The sequence below is a fragment of the Anoplopoma fimbria genome, chromosome 13 (genome assembly GCF_027596085.1).
Source record: "Anoplopoma fimbria isolate UVic2021 breed Golden Eagle Sablefish chromosome 13, Afim_UVic_2022, whole genome shotgun sequence".
Lineage (NCBI taxonomy): Eukaryota > Metazoa > Chordata > Actinopteri > Perciformes > Anoplopomatidae > Anoplopoma > Anoplopoma fimbria.
Genome location: NC_072461.1, coordinates 24,453,262 through 24,471,524, shown reverse-complemented (window position 1 = coordinate 24,471,524; position 18,263 = coordinate 24,453,262). Strand labels below are relative to the sequence as shown.

The 18,263-nt window shown below is 41.5% G+C and overlaps 1 protein-coding gene across 1 annotated transcript in view; it reads right to left on the bottom strand.

The window, feature by feature from the left end:
* dapk1 (death-associated protein kinase 1) overlaps positions 1 to 17,888 on the bottom strand; it is an 82,062-nt gene extending 64,174 nt beyond the window's left edge. Inside the window, 2 exon segments of the mRNA XM_054610446.1 lie at positions 17,362 to 17,560; positions 17,828 to 17,888. Coding sequence (XP_054466421.1) covers positions 17,362 to 17,465 — 104 coding nt within the window. The 5' untranslated portion in view covers positions 17,466 to 17,560; positions 17,828 to 17,888.
* Between the last annotated feature and the right edge of the window lie 375 nt (positions 17,889 to 18,263).

Sequence of the window (18,263 nt, the reverse complement as noted above, 5' to 3'; positions counted from 1 at the left end):
GACACACACACACACACACACACACACACACACACACACACACACACACACACACACACACACACACACACACACACACACACACACACACACACACACACACACACACACACACACACACACACACACACACACACACACACACACACACACACACTTTTTTCCCCCACTGGAGAGCTGATTTCAGCATTTGCTCCAGCTGGCTTTAGGATCTCCTTGATATCTATCTGGGTATTTCACCAACGGCGCCATTTGTCTCCCAGCCAGCAGACCGTGCATGACCAAGCCTTTATTTAAAAGGACCAAGCTTATTCTTGTCTGGAGCGCATTAGATGTAAATGATTTACTGCAGAATAATCCAATAGGTGAGTAATTCCTTTGAGACCGGGGCTGGGAAAAGAAAGGTATGATACTCGCCCCTTCTAATGTTTTCCCTCAATCCTCCCATAATCCTTCTATACGTTACAGCCTCTTAAATACAGCCTACACGCGTGGGAGTGCAATGCATGTCTATCATGACATTTAAACCACCACCCTCCACAAACACACCCGAATCATCCCTTTCAATATACAAGGATAAAATAAAAGCCCTGCTTGCAACAGATCGTCTGTGTCACAATGGTTTAAACACATACATCCTTTTTCTTGCAGCACGTTCAAACATCTGAGCTTCTCCCAACAGTTGAAGTAGCTGCAAAATTATTTTTCAAAGCAACAAGTAACGCTGCTAGCAACTACAGCAGCATGCAGCTGTCATTTCATTGATGAGGGCTGACTCATTGCTGGCTCTAAAGAAGAACATTATGTACAACATCAGTACAAAGTGATTGGTTGCGAACAGGCAAAGCTCAAAAGTTCAGCATTTCAAATCCATAACTCCTCTCTATCACATAAAAATCAACAACTGTTCAGATCTGTAAATCTCTGTAGGATACAAAAGCCTAGAGCTACCTCACTGAAACAGGTTTTTGGAAATCGAGAGACTGATTTAAATGTAACTTCCTCAACAATTTGACTAATTGTCAAACTAGACCGCAGGCAGAACATTTTAACAACACAAAAATTTTAAACAAAAACCGCATGATGGTGTGAATACAAATGTGGGTCATGGAATTATTTTAATTCACAGTTCTATTAAACACAAATTAATGCTACCAATACAGAGCTTCTAATTAATGTAACGCACTGCATGTCCTTGATGTGATTAATCACTTATTCTACATAATGTAAAAACATTTTATTTTTTTTAAATGCCACAAGTTGTTGTAGCTCATCATGACTTCTTCAAATGTTTTTATCAAATTTACAATGATATTAAATTAGAAAACGTTGCTGCATAAATAAATTACAATTAACAAAATACCTAGCATAGCATTTTCTGTTGATTGACTGATTGTTTTGGCACCAATAACAGCCTGCCAACTACTAAATAAATACCTTATAACACAATATAGGATGAAGCATTGACAAAAAGACGTCTTCATAACATAAAGCGTAGTTATCAGGGCATCATTTTCAAGGTCCTCGTATTGATTTATCTTTGAATGATAAGAAGCCCTGTCCTTGTGATATAGTGGCCAGTACTGTGTATTTATCACCTCCACTACTGTAAGCCAGCTATTGATTGGCTCTGTGTGCTACTACCGTGAAATATGAGAGGGTGCTGAAAAGCTGAAAAGTGTTAAGTACAATAACAGGCAAGCTAGCAAGAGATCCAGGAAGAAATACATCTCACGCACACGCACACACGCACACACACACACACACACACACACACACACACACACACACGCACACACACACACACACACACACACAGCTTCTCTGTCAGATCTGATGCTAATGCACATGGACGGGTGGAGGACGACACAATGAGCGTGATCTCACCCACAGTTTGGTTTCCTTCGGTGTGAACCAAAGAGGAACTTTGCATGGTTGCATTTTTTTTTGTATTTTGTTCACTTTGCTTTATGCTGCCCAGTGACAAGCAAAACAAAGTCACAAGATTTGTACTCACATGACATTGTTCAAACCTGCTATAACTATTTTTTTTTTGGTTCCATAACGTTGCCGTATCATCACCTTTTAAGTTGATTTGGTGAAACAGTCTATTTACACATTCAACAGGTAGGAAGCAACATCGTGATTCAGCTAGAGTGGCCCCATGGCGCATGAAAGTTCAATATTGATTCTCGTTTAGCTCCATTTTTGGTCTCCACCAACTCCCGCAATAACGATGTGACTCTTAAGCTGCCAAATGTTCAACTATCTTCACCAGCTCTGACTGCATCCGTCTGCTGTCTGCCACTGAGCAGGTAGTGTACAATTTTTAAAAAGCTTTTTCACTGAAAACAGCTACAATAAGCTAAAAAAATACCTATAAAAAAATATGGAAATGCTTGACCAATAGAATCCTGTGTTCAAGGTGACGTCATAAAAATATTTCCATCATTCTACATGTTGGTAAGCCATTTTCTTCTGTGTATTTCACAGAGAATGTGTATTTTCGAAAGCTAATGTTAGCATCAAATTTGGAGTTTGATTAGTATATGTTTTGTGTAGTTGACCCTCAGTCAACGTCTGTCTGGATTGTTTCTGTTGCGAAGAGTGGACACTTTTTCAGAGGAAAGTAAGTCGTGCTCATTGATGAAATTGGAACATGGCAATGTGGTTAGTTCTCAACAGAAACCAGTGTGAATTATGCAATATGGGAATACTGAAAATCTGCTGCAAATTCACAACATTCCTGCACCGCATTTTCGCATCACACCGGTGAGGAACAGCTTTAAAACCACTCAAAAGGAAACAAAGTAAGATCCGAATCAGCTTTGTGACAAAGCAGCTTTCCAGCAGCCCGATGATTGGCTGATGGGATCAGTCATCAACATGTCAGCCTGGCAGAGAGCGGTCAAGTGCGACAGGCTTTTCATACGCATCGAAAAAGACAATCTGCAGTCGTTAAAATTGTAATTTTATTATAATGTCTAACTCCACAATTTCTGTTCAAAACCTAGGGAGTGGAATACACAGGGAAATACTGTGTAATAACAGCAATATGTAACCTCTCTTTCAACTAGCTGCACTGCGTTTACTCAACTTCTTTCAGGCTGAAGTGCTCCAATGTGCCCACTCACACTAAGTTTGCAGTACTCCAACAGCAGCCAGTCTCAGCAAATCAATACACCTGCGTTCTAAAGAAAACGAGCAACCGTGCTACCATTTATTGGAAAAGAGTGTTTTATAAAAGGTGAAGGTCAGAAACTGTAAGTGCAAATGTGAATATGTGCATATATATTGCAAATTTCCCCGCTGCGGGACTAATAAAGGATTCTCTTATCTCTTATCTTATATACTGCAACTCAAACTGAAACGTACAATTGTACTCCGTTACAATAAGCACTTAAAGACTGAGCCAGTCCATTAGTTGCTCATTAGTTTGACTTTTCACTTTGCAGTGTTTCCATACTTATAAAAGAAGAAACACAGTGAAACTCATCTGTCCAACTATAATGGAAAACACAAACGCAGCCAGGTTTTTTGAGGATTTGCTGATGAACTTGAGGTTTTAAACAGGACTGCCAAGTGTTTGATCTCAAGAAAAAACAGGCAATCGCATAAACCTCGGCTGTAATGTGCAATGATGCATTTTGCTTTTCAAAATCAGAGATTAATATTTCATGGGGATAAAAAAAAAAACAAGAAAAAAACATCTTTGCTGCATTGCTGCCAAATTGCTTGGCACTTAGGAGTGTAAAACCTACGACAGTGAGAGGTAGAGAGCAGAGAGCACTGTGATGATGGGAAATGGTTCAGCTTATTATTCCTTGTTCGTTTTACTAACCCCACCTCAATTTAACAACCACAAAGCAATTTTTTCCAACCGTATTGCGTATTTTCCATCCACATCTTCACATGAAAAGCAATAAAGCACCGATCTTTGTTTTTGTGTGAGATGTGCCCGGTCACTACAATTACAGTTCTGCTTCTCTAGTTAATTAAATTGTCTTTGGCTCGTGGGGGATGAATAAAGCCCCGGGGGAACTGCACTGCCATCCTTTTGTCAGTGCCCAAATTCACCACATCAGTCTACTCGTCCAGGACTGGAGACGACAAAGCTCTGAGCACTTCCTCTACATTTGACATGTCTTGGGTGTTGATGTGCTGAAGGAAATGGTAAGTGTAGATGACAGGGCAGATAAAAACCAGAACAGAAACTACATACTGCTGACAAAACATAAATTTGTAATCTGTTATGCCTCCCATTCTGTGCTCTAGGAAGCAGTGAGTGCAGCTTTTTAAAATTCATAACATACAAAAACAATTATGCTGTTAAAACTAGAGTTAATTGATTAGCTGATATTTGGGTTTTGTACTGTTAGTCGGACATAACGAGAACTTAAAAGAAGTCACTTTAGGCGATTGTTACAGGTACTGTTTCACTATTTTCTAACATTTGATAGACCTATATAATAAGAAGAAATATAATGAGTTCAGCACTGTACTGAACATTGTTAAACCAGTAACCAAATGGTTAAGGGGCATACCAAATAACCACAACATGCCTGGTCTGATTCTAGCTCGACACCTTTATTGCTTGTCCCTCTCTCTCTCCCCTTGTTTCCTGTCTGCCTCCTCACTCTCAACTGTCCAATAAAGGAATACAAACTTAAGACTAGTAAACAAAAAAAGAATCAACAACAGTAAAACCATTCGGCTGCCATTATACTTGGATTGCAAGAAACAATAATTGTGGATTTATCTGATTGTGTAGTTTATAAAATGACAGAAAATACTGAAAGGAGGTCTCCAAATGATTTGTTCTGTCCCATCAACAGTCGGAAACCCTTTGATTTACAAATATGTAAAACCAAGTGCAACATTTGAATCATTGTTTTGATATGTGGTCCCTCTGTTACAGATATTAATCGTTGGTAATGGCAAGTTACAATCTTCCCACATTAAAAACCTCACAAACATCTGTCCAACTCCTGAAACAAAAACTACCTCAAACAAAATATTGTATGTATGCAAAGATGTCTCCTTGTGTACTCGTATGCGTTATGTTTCAGCAAAGACATGCTGCCAAAACAAAAACAGTCCCTTGACGTGAAGATTCCAGCTTCTTTCACATCAGGTTTGGTCAGTTTTTACAGCCAGTTGAGTCCCACCAGGTTCAGACGAGAATAGCAAACCAACCGATGACATAGAGGCCAAAAGGACGTTGCCTTTGCAGCGTGGCAGCAACCACAGGCTCTGCAGCTCTCTGCTGTCCGACGTGATTCAGTGTGAAACCTCCCCGGTGAGGCCAAGCTTTTCATTAGCATGGAGCGCAGTGTGGGAGGGCAGCTCGGAGTGCTCCCTGCCCACTCAGCTGTAGTGTGGGCCACAAACTGCACCGGGCGGAAAGAAAAAAACATTATGCAACCGCCACGCCATTGTGTACAGCGGAAGGGTAACCACGGCAACAGGATTCAGAGACTGAGCAGAGAGAACCAGCGCTGGTTGGAGGAAGGAAGAGTGTGGTAGATAATCCTGTGTTTGCGTACAGATATGGATTTTGTCAAGAGGATGTCCGGACGGGACAAGTTTTTTTTCTTTCTGACCCCAGCCCCCATTCAAGTTAGTTCGTATTACTAATGCCATGGCAACGGACAATACTAGTTTTTGGTTGGTATGGCAAAGCTATGTTAGAGCCACACTGGAAGACCTCAGTTCCTGTTTAACAACAATATATTTCAACAATGTTAATAATGAGAAGCGTTGATAGATCATTTTACAATGGGATCACACCAGCCCGCCTCCTTGCTCAGACCACACCCATATTCCTACTCTGCATTCATTTCGATCTCAATCAAACACCCGTAAAGTTTCGTGACAACATCTTGTACAGTTGTGATGCTATTGCAGAGATAAAATCTGTCCTCATGCAGACATAGACAAAGTGAAGTATTCAAAACGGCCTCTTTGATAGTTCCCGATACAGTAGGTGTCTCCAGACTGCATATTCCCATGATGACACACACAGACTAACAAGGTCAGCTGTTGCTGCTTTTCATCAGACACTCTGTTGACAGACACTACGCTGTTGCAATAACCGCAATATTGCAATGCTATCAACAAGCCGACCACAGGGGATGGCAAAGCAACCGCCACAGTGTTCATGTTTTCTCTCCTCTGAATTCTTTCAGAAATCAGAGACCAGACTGGAGATGTAACCCCTAAAAAACACGGGGTGAGAAGCACTTGCTGTCTTCCAACGTATATGGTCTTTTTAAATAGTAAACACATGTATTATAATGTGATATTTACTGGGAATGACTTGCAAAATTGCCAACAGTGAGTAGTAGACGTTCAGGTGATATCCCTCCAGCCGGCTGTCACCTTTTTTTAGGTTTCCGTAGTGAAATTAGGAGATATCGTATCGATAACATTCCTCGTCCATTGCAGCCCTTTCAGAAGGAATAAATAGAAACAAAACAGCAAACTGTGCAGTGCTGATTGGCTTGCAGCAGGTTAGGACACAGTGACATGGACATATTGCGCAAAAATAGATATTCAAATAGTTTGAAATCGATGTATCTTTAACAAACATTCAAACAGCATTTTGACAGCCCTTGTAGCCGATGCATTTCCTTTTTTTTTCTTTTATACAAAATTTATGGGATTTGTTTTTTCCAAACACCAGAACCTAGCCCAAAATTTTACAATCTTTTCCTCAATATTACATGGTCAATATTTTAAAGTCCTCAGCCACCAGGACACCACTAGTTCAAGGTATATTACGCCTACAGGTTACCACGGCAACATTATTTATCCTTCATGTAATACTACCGGTTGAAAACTAGATAACCAACAAACTAACAACAAACTACAAAAGTGATTGGAGGCATCAGCAAAAAAAAAACCAAATCTCTTGAATATTTACGCCAAATATTTGAATGTAAGAGTCATTTATGTTGTCAAGACCTCCTACATGGCTGTGACTCTCTATGACTTTTGATCTCTCTACAGGTGTAGTGCCGTTTAGCAGCTAAATGTGACCTCTCGGGAGGGAGGGGTCACAGTTTGCAGCTTCAGAAACTATAAGCGACAGCACTGACAGACAGATTACTGACAGAAAGCTAAATGAGAGGCAGGCAGTGTTTGCCCTCGTCTAGTAGCTACGGTGAAAAGCCATTCAACATGTCGGAGGAATGTCATTCACCTCCCCCAGCTCCAAGGTTTTAAGGCAACGCCGACAATGGACACATTGTGCTTAGAAGGTAAAGAGAGGTGAAAGGTTTCTTTTAGCATCTTCAGAGCTGTTATGATCTCCAGCCACCATGGTTCCCAAACATTCTCACTGTCAAGAGCTCCTGAACAGATTCCTCAAACCCTGAAAACTGTTATTATGATCTCCTAGGGTTTTGATTTGGAAATATTCATAAGAGACACACAGATGTGGATTAAAACACACTTTCTTAAGACTTTTCTGAAGATAATCGTCCTGGTACCTTGATGAGAATCGTCTCTGTGCTAGTTTTAGGAAGACTAATCTGGACAAATGTAAGGCACATATTATAGTGAGTGCTCCTGGATATTAAATTAATCATGCAGAGATCATTAATAAGAATAATTAGGACATTCCCATCTGTGCCAAAAAATTACTTAATAAAAGGCCACGATTTTTCATCTCTAAATTATATATTCTTTGCTGGCTGAAAAACAGTGCTGACAATGAAGCCAACGAGTAGAATCATGTAGTCACCTATTTGGCCAATGTCAAGGTCAATATCGTTCTAATTAAGCCTCCGTATTGTTGACAATTTTCAAAAGTACTGCCCACATAATACCCTTGTTTATCTACTAATACCCAAGTGATTATCTTACTTTGAGAAACTTTGAAATGCTTTTCTTTTAACAAAAAACCCCCAAATTCTCAAATGTTGTCTAAAGCAAACTACCTTGCTACATATAACAAGACTCAGAGTCAGCCAATACAATGCTATGAGCTAAATGCTAACGTCAGCATGCTAAAAAGCGCAAAAGCTAACATGTGGATGATTAGGAGGTGACATGTTTACCAAGTTCACCATTTTTGGTTAACTTTTTGTTGATTATCTCTAAACACAAAGCGCAGCTGAGACTGATGGCTGATGTCATTAGTTTTGTAGGTAATACAGTAGGTCAAAGTAGTGGACAAATTACATTTTTGACCTGATGATGGCGCTAAAGAAAATGTCAGAGGAGCACCAAGGTTATTACACATCACCCTGTGGGGGAACCTCACAGTGTGAACCATACGTTATAAGAATCCATCCCATAGTTTTTGAGATATTTCACTCAAAACCTAAAAAGTCAACATCATGTTGAAGCTAGAGGAAAAGTCAGGGGATCACTTAAGTCAGTATGGTTTATCCTCTGGGGATCATGAATGATTGTCCAATATTTCATGGCAAATTTATGTTTTTTGAGATATTTCATCTGGAACAGAATTGTAGGTGAACAAACGGACATTGGCGCTACTGTGGCTAACACTCTTACATTGGCACAAGCATTTAATCAACATATAAGATTACAAATGTACTTGATGTTATCTATACTGAGCATTATGGACACATTTTGGTCAGTGCCACAAAATGTAGTCCTGATTCCCAACCTTATTTGTAAATATTTTGAGTTTTTAACCCAATCAATAAGTAACAAACTCACATCTTGTCTCCTCTGAATTGTACATTACTTATCACAACAACAACAACAACAACAACATGATGATTCTTTCAGGTTTGCACTCAATCTGTCATTTGGGGAGAGAAGCTTTGGGGTACGTGTGGTTTGTAGATACTGGTGTGCTCAGATAGCTTAGCAGAAGGACTAGGAGAGACGGTGACGCTAACAGAAAACCAGCTTGATATCAGCCTGTGCATGCAAATTGAGCAAAGTGCAAGACCGTTGTTCTGACAACCGAGGAGCTGGTGGCAGAAGGTGAGGAGGGGGGCTGCTGGTATTTCAGCTGCTCCATCCATCGTCTCCTGCTTTATTTTGCGTTCGCTCTTTGAAAAACAGGGGGCCCCTATATGAAACTGACATTCAGCAGGTTTCGAGGTGGCTAACTGTCATGACAGACTGGTTTTGTAGGTTAAGCAAAGACTCTTGTGTGTTGACGTGACCCTGTTGTTAATACGAGGCAATCTATGAAAAGACAAGGAGGCAGGAGATGACGTTCAAAAACTACATGATGACCGTGCTTTATGATCCGTGGTAATGACCTGGTTGACATGAATTAAAACTGAAAGAATTTTGAAACCCCCCCTTGCCCCTTTTCTTTTGATTATCTCGAAGCAGAAACACATCACAGACAACACAAAAGGGTTGATCTTCAAGGAGAGGACCTTCAAGGAAAACCAAACACAACAGACTGTGTGGGTATGAACATTTCCTTGGCAACTCCGAAACGACAACAACGGTCCTCCCAGAAACCAGCAACAGAAAAAGTTTCACCTCGAACTGTGTCAGAGTCAACAGGAGCAGGAAAATTGGGTTTCAAATTATGCCCATACATTTTAGCTGCATGTCTGCTTATATAAAAAGGCATGAGAACATAATTAGGTGTTGTTGAAAATAAAAGCAGCACTACTGAAGCCGACGACCGACCAGCTGAACGTGTTTGACTCCGTATGCAATTATCATATTTATGACATCTCTTCACCTCTTCATTCAGAAAACGTACATGCTGTAGCCATGACCTTTGTGTAGGCTGAGCCAGTCGTTGTCATTTGCCTAAATAGGCAAGTAGGAAACAAGAACACACCACATGCTTTGGTTTTCATAACATTGATGACGTTTTTTTCAAAACTCTAGCAGAAACTACTGGCTACTTAAAGCCCAGTTTGACCATTAAGGGAATGGGGAAAGTCCCAAACAGGACTAGACAGACTTTGAGTCTAACACAATACTGATAGGTGATGTTTACTGTCAACAGAGTTGGACGCCTCTGCCAAATATCAACGGGGGATTCCACAAACTAAATTTATAACCTGAATGGGCAATGAGTCGCTCGGCAACTAACCATAACATAACCGTGTCCTCAGATCGCACAAAAGTTAAAATCTAATCCTAATTTATAGAAAGATTTTTCTGAGGCTTGGCTGTGTAGATCCTGTTTTTTTTGCCTAAAATGCCTAAAAACTCAGCTGTAGTTTCGTGAAACAACCAGACAGACACCAGAATCAGTCAGTCATTCAATCTGCACCGAGCCAGACTGAGGCTTTAGATAATATACCTCAATGCTTACGACAAACATACTTTAAGCCTTCAACAATGATCTGTAATCCCTCTGGGAGCTGATGATATTTGCTCAAATTATAGTGCTTCAAATTATCTTCAGTACAAACAATCCCACGCAAAAAAATCAAAAAAACAAACATGTCATCGATCGCAGAGTGTGTTAATATGAAGACACGTTTAAAAAACTTCTATTAATGTTTTGTCAAAATTCATGGACTTTAAAGATGCGTCTGTGGGAAATGCGTAGTCGTTCCTTCCTTGTTCGTACTGTTGTTAATAATCAAACAAAGACATGGAAAACCGTGGAGCAGCAGGAGGATGTGTTCTGGTGTATTCAGCTTTAAGTATGAAAGCTGCAAATGTGTTGATGTCTTGAGTGAATGAGGTGAATGAGTCTGTAGGCCTGCTGTGACATTTTGTCTTCAACATCCCATAACAAACCCACATGGATCCTCAGATTTATGTACAGACAAACGCACATACAGTTCCCGTCAAACATCCTACACACCACAGATATCTGTACGCTAGATTTCAGTGCTCTTTGTCTGCTCAGCTATCACCGCTCACGCTAACTTCCCAGAAGTTTTCACGCCTATTCAACACTAATAAGCTGTTGCTGCTTTTTAAAAAAAAAAGCTTCACCTTCCATGCATTTCAGAGAAAGACAGTGGATGAACGGTAAACCTGAGAGCTACCAATGACAGAAAACAGCAAAACACATGCTGTATTTGTTTATAATTGAGCAGATATGAATTTAAGATATGAAATCAGGATTTTATAGGGCCGTATCCCTGAAAGTTTAATTGCACATCGAGTGCTGCATCTTCCTCTTGGACTTAAGTGGGCGAGCGTGTGTGATAAGAGAATAGATTTCCCCCATAAAAATGAATAAATAACACATCTAAGGGAGTGTTACATAACAAACCGACATCTTTTGAATGTAATATAAGATTTTCAAACGGAATAAGAATTTCTCACTATTTCTTTCTGATCGACTAATTTCAACTATTCTGGGACTAAAAGGCTCCATGCAAATGTACAGTAGGTACCTTCATCCGATTCATCGTTTTGTTAAATGAAGCTGAAAAGTGTCTGTGACGGAGTCTAAGCAAGAGCGCCAAAGTAATCTGAGGAGGATGAAAGACAGAAGAGGGGAAAGCCTCTCGGTTTCCACGCTCCACTGCCCGCAGATCTCTGCTAATTGACCACAGAGGGTTGTAGCTCCCCCCTCCAACACCCAACACACACACACGTACACTAACACACACACACACACACACACACACACACACACAGAGAAAGTATGACATCCCTGCCACTCACCCGCTAACACAGTTGGCAGGGATCCAATTATCCCCCCATTGACTGCAGAGATTAATTGAAAATAACTCATTATGCTCCTCGAGGACATTCACGGTGAGTCAGATTTCAATTTTGACTCGCGAGATGACCGCAATTTGAGGAGTCTGACTGGAACGATCACACGGCTTAAGGCTTGAGATGGACAGACCGGCCTTTGAGACATAGACGGAGAGAGAGAGAGAGAGAGAGAGAGGAGGAAGATCATTGGCACTTTCCCTTTTTTATTAATTATTCTTCTAGCACGTCTCTCTTATATATTACGACGTTGAAGTCACAGGAACATCCTCATGCCTCTCTGACACATGTACTCTTTACTACTGCTGCATAATGTTGGCAATACAGACCGAAGCGTTACAGAAAAGTGTGTCAGACTAAATGACTAAAATGTAAAAAACACAGCAACCAAAGGAATATAGGTCTTATGATGGTTGCTATCAATGGCTTCTTTCCATAATATGTATTTGACCTCCTGACACCTGATGCCGACAGTAAACACTGGGCCGATTTTGTTTGTTGTGATCGCTGCTAAACCACAGCAAAGATTTTAAGCTGATGGCCTCCTAAGAGCTACATTTTGCCGTGGATGACTTACAGATTACAAGCGTTCGGTTCAAATGTAGGTCGAAACAGTCGGGACTGCCGTGACATAATCAAAACACATGGTGTAAACTCTGCGTTTACTCTTTTATTATCATTATAAAGCGACCTCAAATCAAAGCTGTTATGAACATTAGTTATTAGCAGATTGTATCAATGAATGATAGAATAGCTTGAATCTGATGGAGGTAACGTTGCATTTATGCGACAGCGCTGCTGCTCCCTTGGGTGGAGGGGGGCTGGGTGCGGGTGGGTGTGTTTGAGTGGCAGGCCTCATCAAGGACACTCCTGCAAACCCAGACTGCCCCTCCACCCAATAATACAGTCCAGTGTAGGGGGGGTAAATCTAGGTCAGTAGCTGGGGCACAGTCTGCATGCAGTGTGTGCTTGGCATTAGCTGGTGCTGGTGTGTTACAGAAAATAAAAAAGGATGTCACAGTTTGATGTTTATTTTTTCTAATGGTAGATTTCTTTAGGGGAAAAAAACCCAAGGAATTCTGAATTATATCATCATTTAATCCATGAGCCCATGTGGATGTCTTATAATCCTGGTTTGTATTCATAGAAATGTGTCTTTAGGGTGATATTTGCTGAGGGAATAACCTAAATGCAGTCCCAGTTCAATGCTTTTTCTCTTCATTTGCATTGCAGAATCGCTGCCGAAATACAGCGACCCCTCCTCCTCTACGAATGACAGCCACACACACACACGCACGCACACACGCACACGCACACACACACACACAATAGACACAAAAGGAGGGCCGACTGGTAGAGAGCCACAGAGCGGTCAGATTAATGCAGACTAATGATAGAGGCCGAGCCCTGCAAAAATATGCAAAGTGTAAAACTGCCCTGTGGCCCAGATGAAAAGGCAAAAAAATAAAAAAATACCCAAATATATTCCAAGTCAGTTAACGTTTCTTGTTCTTTTTCCAAGTCAGCCAGAAAGCAGCTGAGTCAGTGGGTCTGCAAACAAATGGCAACATGGAAACTGAAGAACTCAACTCACATGACCCGACAGCCTGTTTTTTTTTTTTTTTTTTTTTTTTTAAATGCAGACTCGGGTGTTTTTGCTGAAGAAGAACTCAGCTGAGGTAATCCTAAATGATTGCACGCCACGGCCAGACCATAATAAAGCTTTGCTGATATTCTAGGCTGATGCTGGCCTCTTATGAAACAGATCAGATGTCAGCCGCTGGGTGTCGTCTGCTGCTGACGTGATGGGGGTTTCTCTGCTGTTGACAGCAATGGAAACATTGATTGATAAGGATGCACCGTGTCTCTGAACAACAGGGGAAAGTCACCTGAGAGCTGCTGGGTCACATTAGAATTTAATCACTGTGGGGTTCTGTTGAGGTTTTTTCTGTCAAATGATGGTGTAAAATATGTTTTAAAAGCACTAATAGCAATTAAAAAATGATGAATTGGTGAGATATAGACTGTATTGGGGATGAAACTGATGATTGTTTTCATTAAGGATTCATTTTCAGAGCATTATCTCAATTGATGAATTCATCTTTTTCTTTTTTATGTTCAAACGTCTTGTTTTTGTCCCGACCAACCCCAAAGATGTTTAATTTACAGTAATGTAAAAACAGAGAGAAGCAGAAAATCTCCATCAACTAATCTGTTTATCAATCAGTCAACCAATCATTTAGCTTTTACACAATCTATTGAACAATACAACGAATACTAGGTATGGGAGCCCGTTAGGATAAGAAAAAACACGCTCTTCAATGTGCTGCTATTCCCCAACTGCAAGCTGAAGAGTCCCTAAACCTTGGTAATGTGTTTTTATCCCTGCAGTTGAACAGCGAGACATCAAACCACCATCACATAAACCCTTAAAAACGCCTCAACGATGCTTCTCCCTTCACTTGAGCAATCATTACGAGGAGGTATCACATGGGAGATCCTTTTAGACGCCAGTAAACCACCAGGTCTTCAGTAATTCCCCCCCCTGCTGATCTGGAGCCTAAAGTGAGAATTTTTATGCCAATCTGTGAGGCAATTAGAGGGATCAACCGAGCACAGATGCGGTCAGACGCTTGGCTCATTAGAGGAAGAAAAGGGGTTGGGAGGAGAACAGCAGCAGCAGCAGCAGTGGCAATTTCTACAAGGAGCCGGTAAAACACAGCTGGGATACCAGGCTAACTGGACATCTTTTGGACCCAGATCAAAAAGGGAGGATTTCTCCACTGGTGCACTGGGATTCTCACACTCTTTGTTTTTTAAATGCAGCTCTTCAGGACACAACTTGATGCCTCGCCTGGAGGCTCAACAGCTAACATGCTGTAATTCCCCGAGTGACAGTTGGCTTTTTTTTTTTGCACTTCTGATAATTCCAGTTCTCCGTGTTGACTTCTGCTTCTCTAGAGCGGAAAAAAAAAGTTTAGCTAGTAATCCCACATATGTACAGACACCACACTGACAGGGAGGAAGACACTGAGGAAGACTGGTCCAGGCCATGAGGCGGATAAGTCGGGGTCGGATGAATCCATCATTCTGGATAGTGGAGACTTTAGCCTGGAGCAGGGGATGCCAGTGGCAGTAAATACACTTTAGAGACCGGATCAGACTGCACATTTCACCCTCAAATCAGCGGCTCACATCTCCTCTGGCTGTGTGCTGACTTCTGCAGCTGCTCTGCTTCTTCCAAACCCTCCTCCTCCTCCTCCTCCTCATTATACGGAGGCTGCATGTTCACTGTAGCTACACAGTAATGAAGCTTAGACGCTTGGCTTCACCAGCCTTCGCTTCTACCAAAGCAAACAGTGTCAGTGAGCAGCTGAAGTCCCTGTTTTTGGGTGATTTCCCATTTTTTTCATGTTCTAAAAATCAAAACAGGCCTCGTTCAAATTCCAGCCAGAGTCGGGAGCCTTGAGAACAGTGAGATCAAGATTGTCTCCGTCTTTAAGCGTGCGAGGCATTACAGTGCAGGTGGAGCCCGCTGTAATCCAGCCAATGAAAACACAGACTCACCAGCTTTCAGCATAAATTAACAGATTTATCCAAAGTTCATCCAAGTTAATGCACGAGAGAAAAAGATGTGTGAGCACAGCAAAATGTTCAGCATCACTTTTCATATTCTTATCCTAAAAAGAGGTCATTCCAATATGTGGAGAAGCTAGCATACATTCTGTTTGTTTTACTAATTCATAAAGTATTTCTCATGCATTAAACATATCTTTGAAATGCCTGGATTACATCATCGACGTAGCATGAAGGTGATGTGAAAAAAAAGGCAATAAGAAATGTTCAGGAACGTTCACTTACACACAAATTGGCTCATCGTGATTTATAGATAAGGCCTTTTGTCATTTTGGAACACTAACATGATTGTTAGGAAAACTTAGGAAACAATGTCCAAAATTACACGTACAAGTGTTCCAAGTCAGATTCAGCAAACTGTCTTAACTGCACCAAAATTGACAGAAATTTCTCGTTTCACTTCAGTGAATGTGACCTGTTCATGTGTAGGTGCCCATTTGGGAGTTTGGATAATTCGCATAACCAACGTCCCCCAAAAACTGACGCTTGTGGGCAAGTTTCCATTCATTAAAATGTTTCCTAAAAGTCAACCAAAGTCCCGCTGATGAAAACGGAACAACACGTCTGTAGCTGTAAACAATACAGCCGTCCACTTAGTGTCTTTAGAGCACATCCGCACTGATGCTTAGACACGAAGTCAGATGGTTAAAAATACATCTCACTAACCTCGGAGTCACCACTTAAACCATGCATGAGGCCCAGTGTTCCCAGTTTTAACTGGAGATAAGGTGCATGCCTTTTTTTTTTTTTTTTTGACAATGCAAAACATGCCTCGCACTGACAGATTACTCAGGCAATCATAAAATATGTAAAATGTATTATTCCATGTCATGCGCGTAGGTTTGACTGTCCGCCAAGTCATGCATCATTGTTCTGTCTTGTAAAGAAATGGAATCCTTCCAAAAAACAGGCCGGTGTGATACTCTATCTGAGTAAAATACCAGCTCTAGGATGCCTTTATTACAAACACAGCAAATGTGTACAATATGTGCCCACAAATCCATGAGTACCAGGCTTTGAAAACAGACTACAATAGAGATCCTGGTGTTGGAACGACAAGCGAATGACACTACCATCACGCTCACATAGCCGCCCCTTTTACCTCCAGCCAGAAACTCAATCCCATTACACAAAGCTCCACAATCGTCTCTATTACCAAAGTAGCATGGTGAAGCAGCTGAAGCAACCTCCGCACACACACACACACACACACACTGCTGGAAGGTGAGTGCTGGTAGCCAGACAGCCACCGGAGAGCACAAAACAATTTGGTCGATTATGACATGTGTCGCTTTGATAAACAGGAACGCACAGAGATCCATTTCCATGTTTCTGACTGCTCATTTGAGAAGCGCACCATTGCTTCTGTTCTTTCTGCCTTTTACTATAATGTCAAAATGTGACAGTCAGGATGAAAACAAGGCAGAACGCTGTGGTTTCATGTGTTATGTCACGGCAAATCAAGGACATCACTCCCTCTCTTAATGTGACCACCCTGCTTTGTAATTTAAGCAACTACCCAGACCCCCCAAAAAACACCCGTCTACATGCAACCTTCTTTACCCCCCCACATTGTCAAGCTTTCACCTTTGACCAAAAAAAAAAACACACAGTCTGGATGGAAGGAGAGAAGATGTAAATCCTCTCCTCTCCCTATAAAAGATGCACAATGAAGCCGTGTCCTGCAATAAATCCCCTGGAAGAGGCAGCTCCAGTGACAGACGCTCACCTCTCCATCACTGACACTGATGCATTGTGGACTGCATTAATCAAGGTGCACTCACAGTGGGGGGGGATGCACGTCATATATATATATACACACTATATATATATATATATATGTATGTGTATGTGTGTGTGTGTGTGTGTGTGTGTGTGTGTGTGTGTGTGTGTGTGTGAGAGAGAGAGCATGTTTGGTGTTTAAACTCATCTGTATGCAGAGGAGCATTTAGATTTAAGAACCATGAACACTTTGGACTGATTGGTTGAAATGCACATTATACATCACACACATTTAGAGATGGGGATCAGATGTTTCCCCACCCTCTTTTCTTTACATGATGGATGAAAAACACAACTTACCTCCCCAGCTCGTCTCTGATTTCATAGAATTCCTCCACATTTTCTTGGTTGAAAACATTCATGTTGTCCAGACACTTCCTCCCTTTCCCCCCGACAGCAGGCATGTCCTCCGCAGCAAACAACACACACACCCGGGCTCCTCACACCGGCACCATCCCCACCAGGGTTACAGCCACCCGGTCCTCCTCATGGTGAAGAGCTGCAGAACCAAGTGGAGGACAGACAAATGAAGAAATGAAGGAAAAAAAGAAAAAAGAGGATAAAGAATTCAATCTTGACAGGAGGAGGAGGGAGGAACCGGACTGAAAGGTGTCTGTGCGTAAAAGACGCGCAACAAAAGGAGAAGAGACGCGTCCGAGGAGAACCTGCGCGTCACGACTCCCGGTCCCGGTCTCTCTCTCTCTCTCTCTCTCTCTCTCTATCCAGCATTATTGCATTATAAAGTATGTGCATCCACACATCTTACCGGTGGTCGGTGCCAAACGTCCCAGAGATTGCATGCGTTTTGTGGGAACCTCTGACCCCGGTTTGGCACACGGAAGACACAAAAAAAACGCAGCCTGGAACGGGAGAAATCAACGTTAACAATGTGAGGCAGTCTGGTCCCTGCTGCTGCGTTCAAGGTCTATGTGAATTTGGGCTTACTCCAGTTTTATTGGGGTTTTTAGTATACTTAACAAAGCTTAAATAAGATAACCACATGTGAAAACACCAAAGTGTAGCTGCGTCTGTTTTTAATTATAATGTGAAAGAAATAAGGCTTTGTTTGTTTTAATTTATTCTAGCAAAAAAGGTGTTTTTCATTGAAGAAGCCCGTAATTACCACATTTTGAGATGCCTTGAACGCAGCATCGTTGTGTCATCTGGAGGAGCTGCTTGGGTCGTAAGAGGGCAGCAGAGCT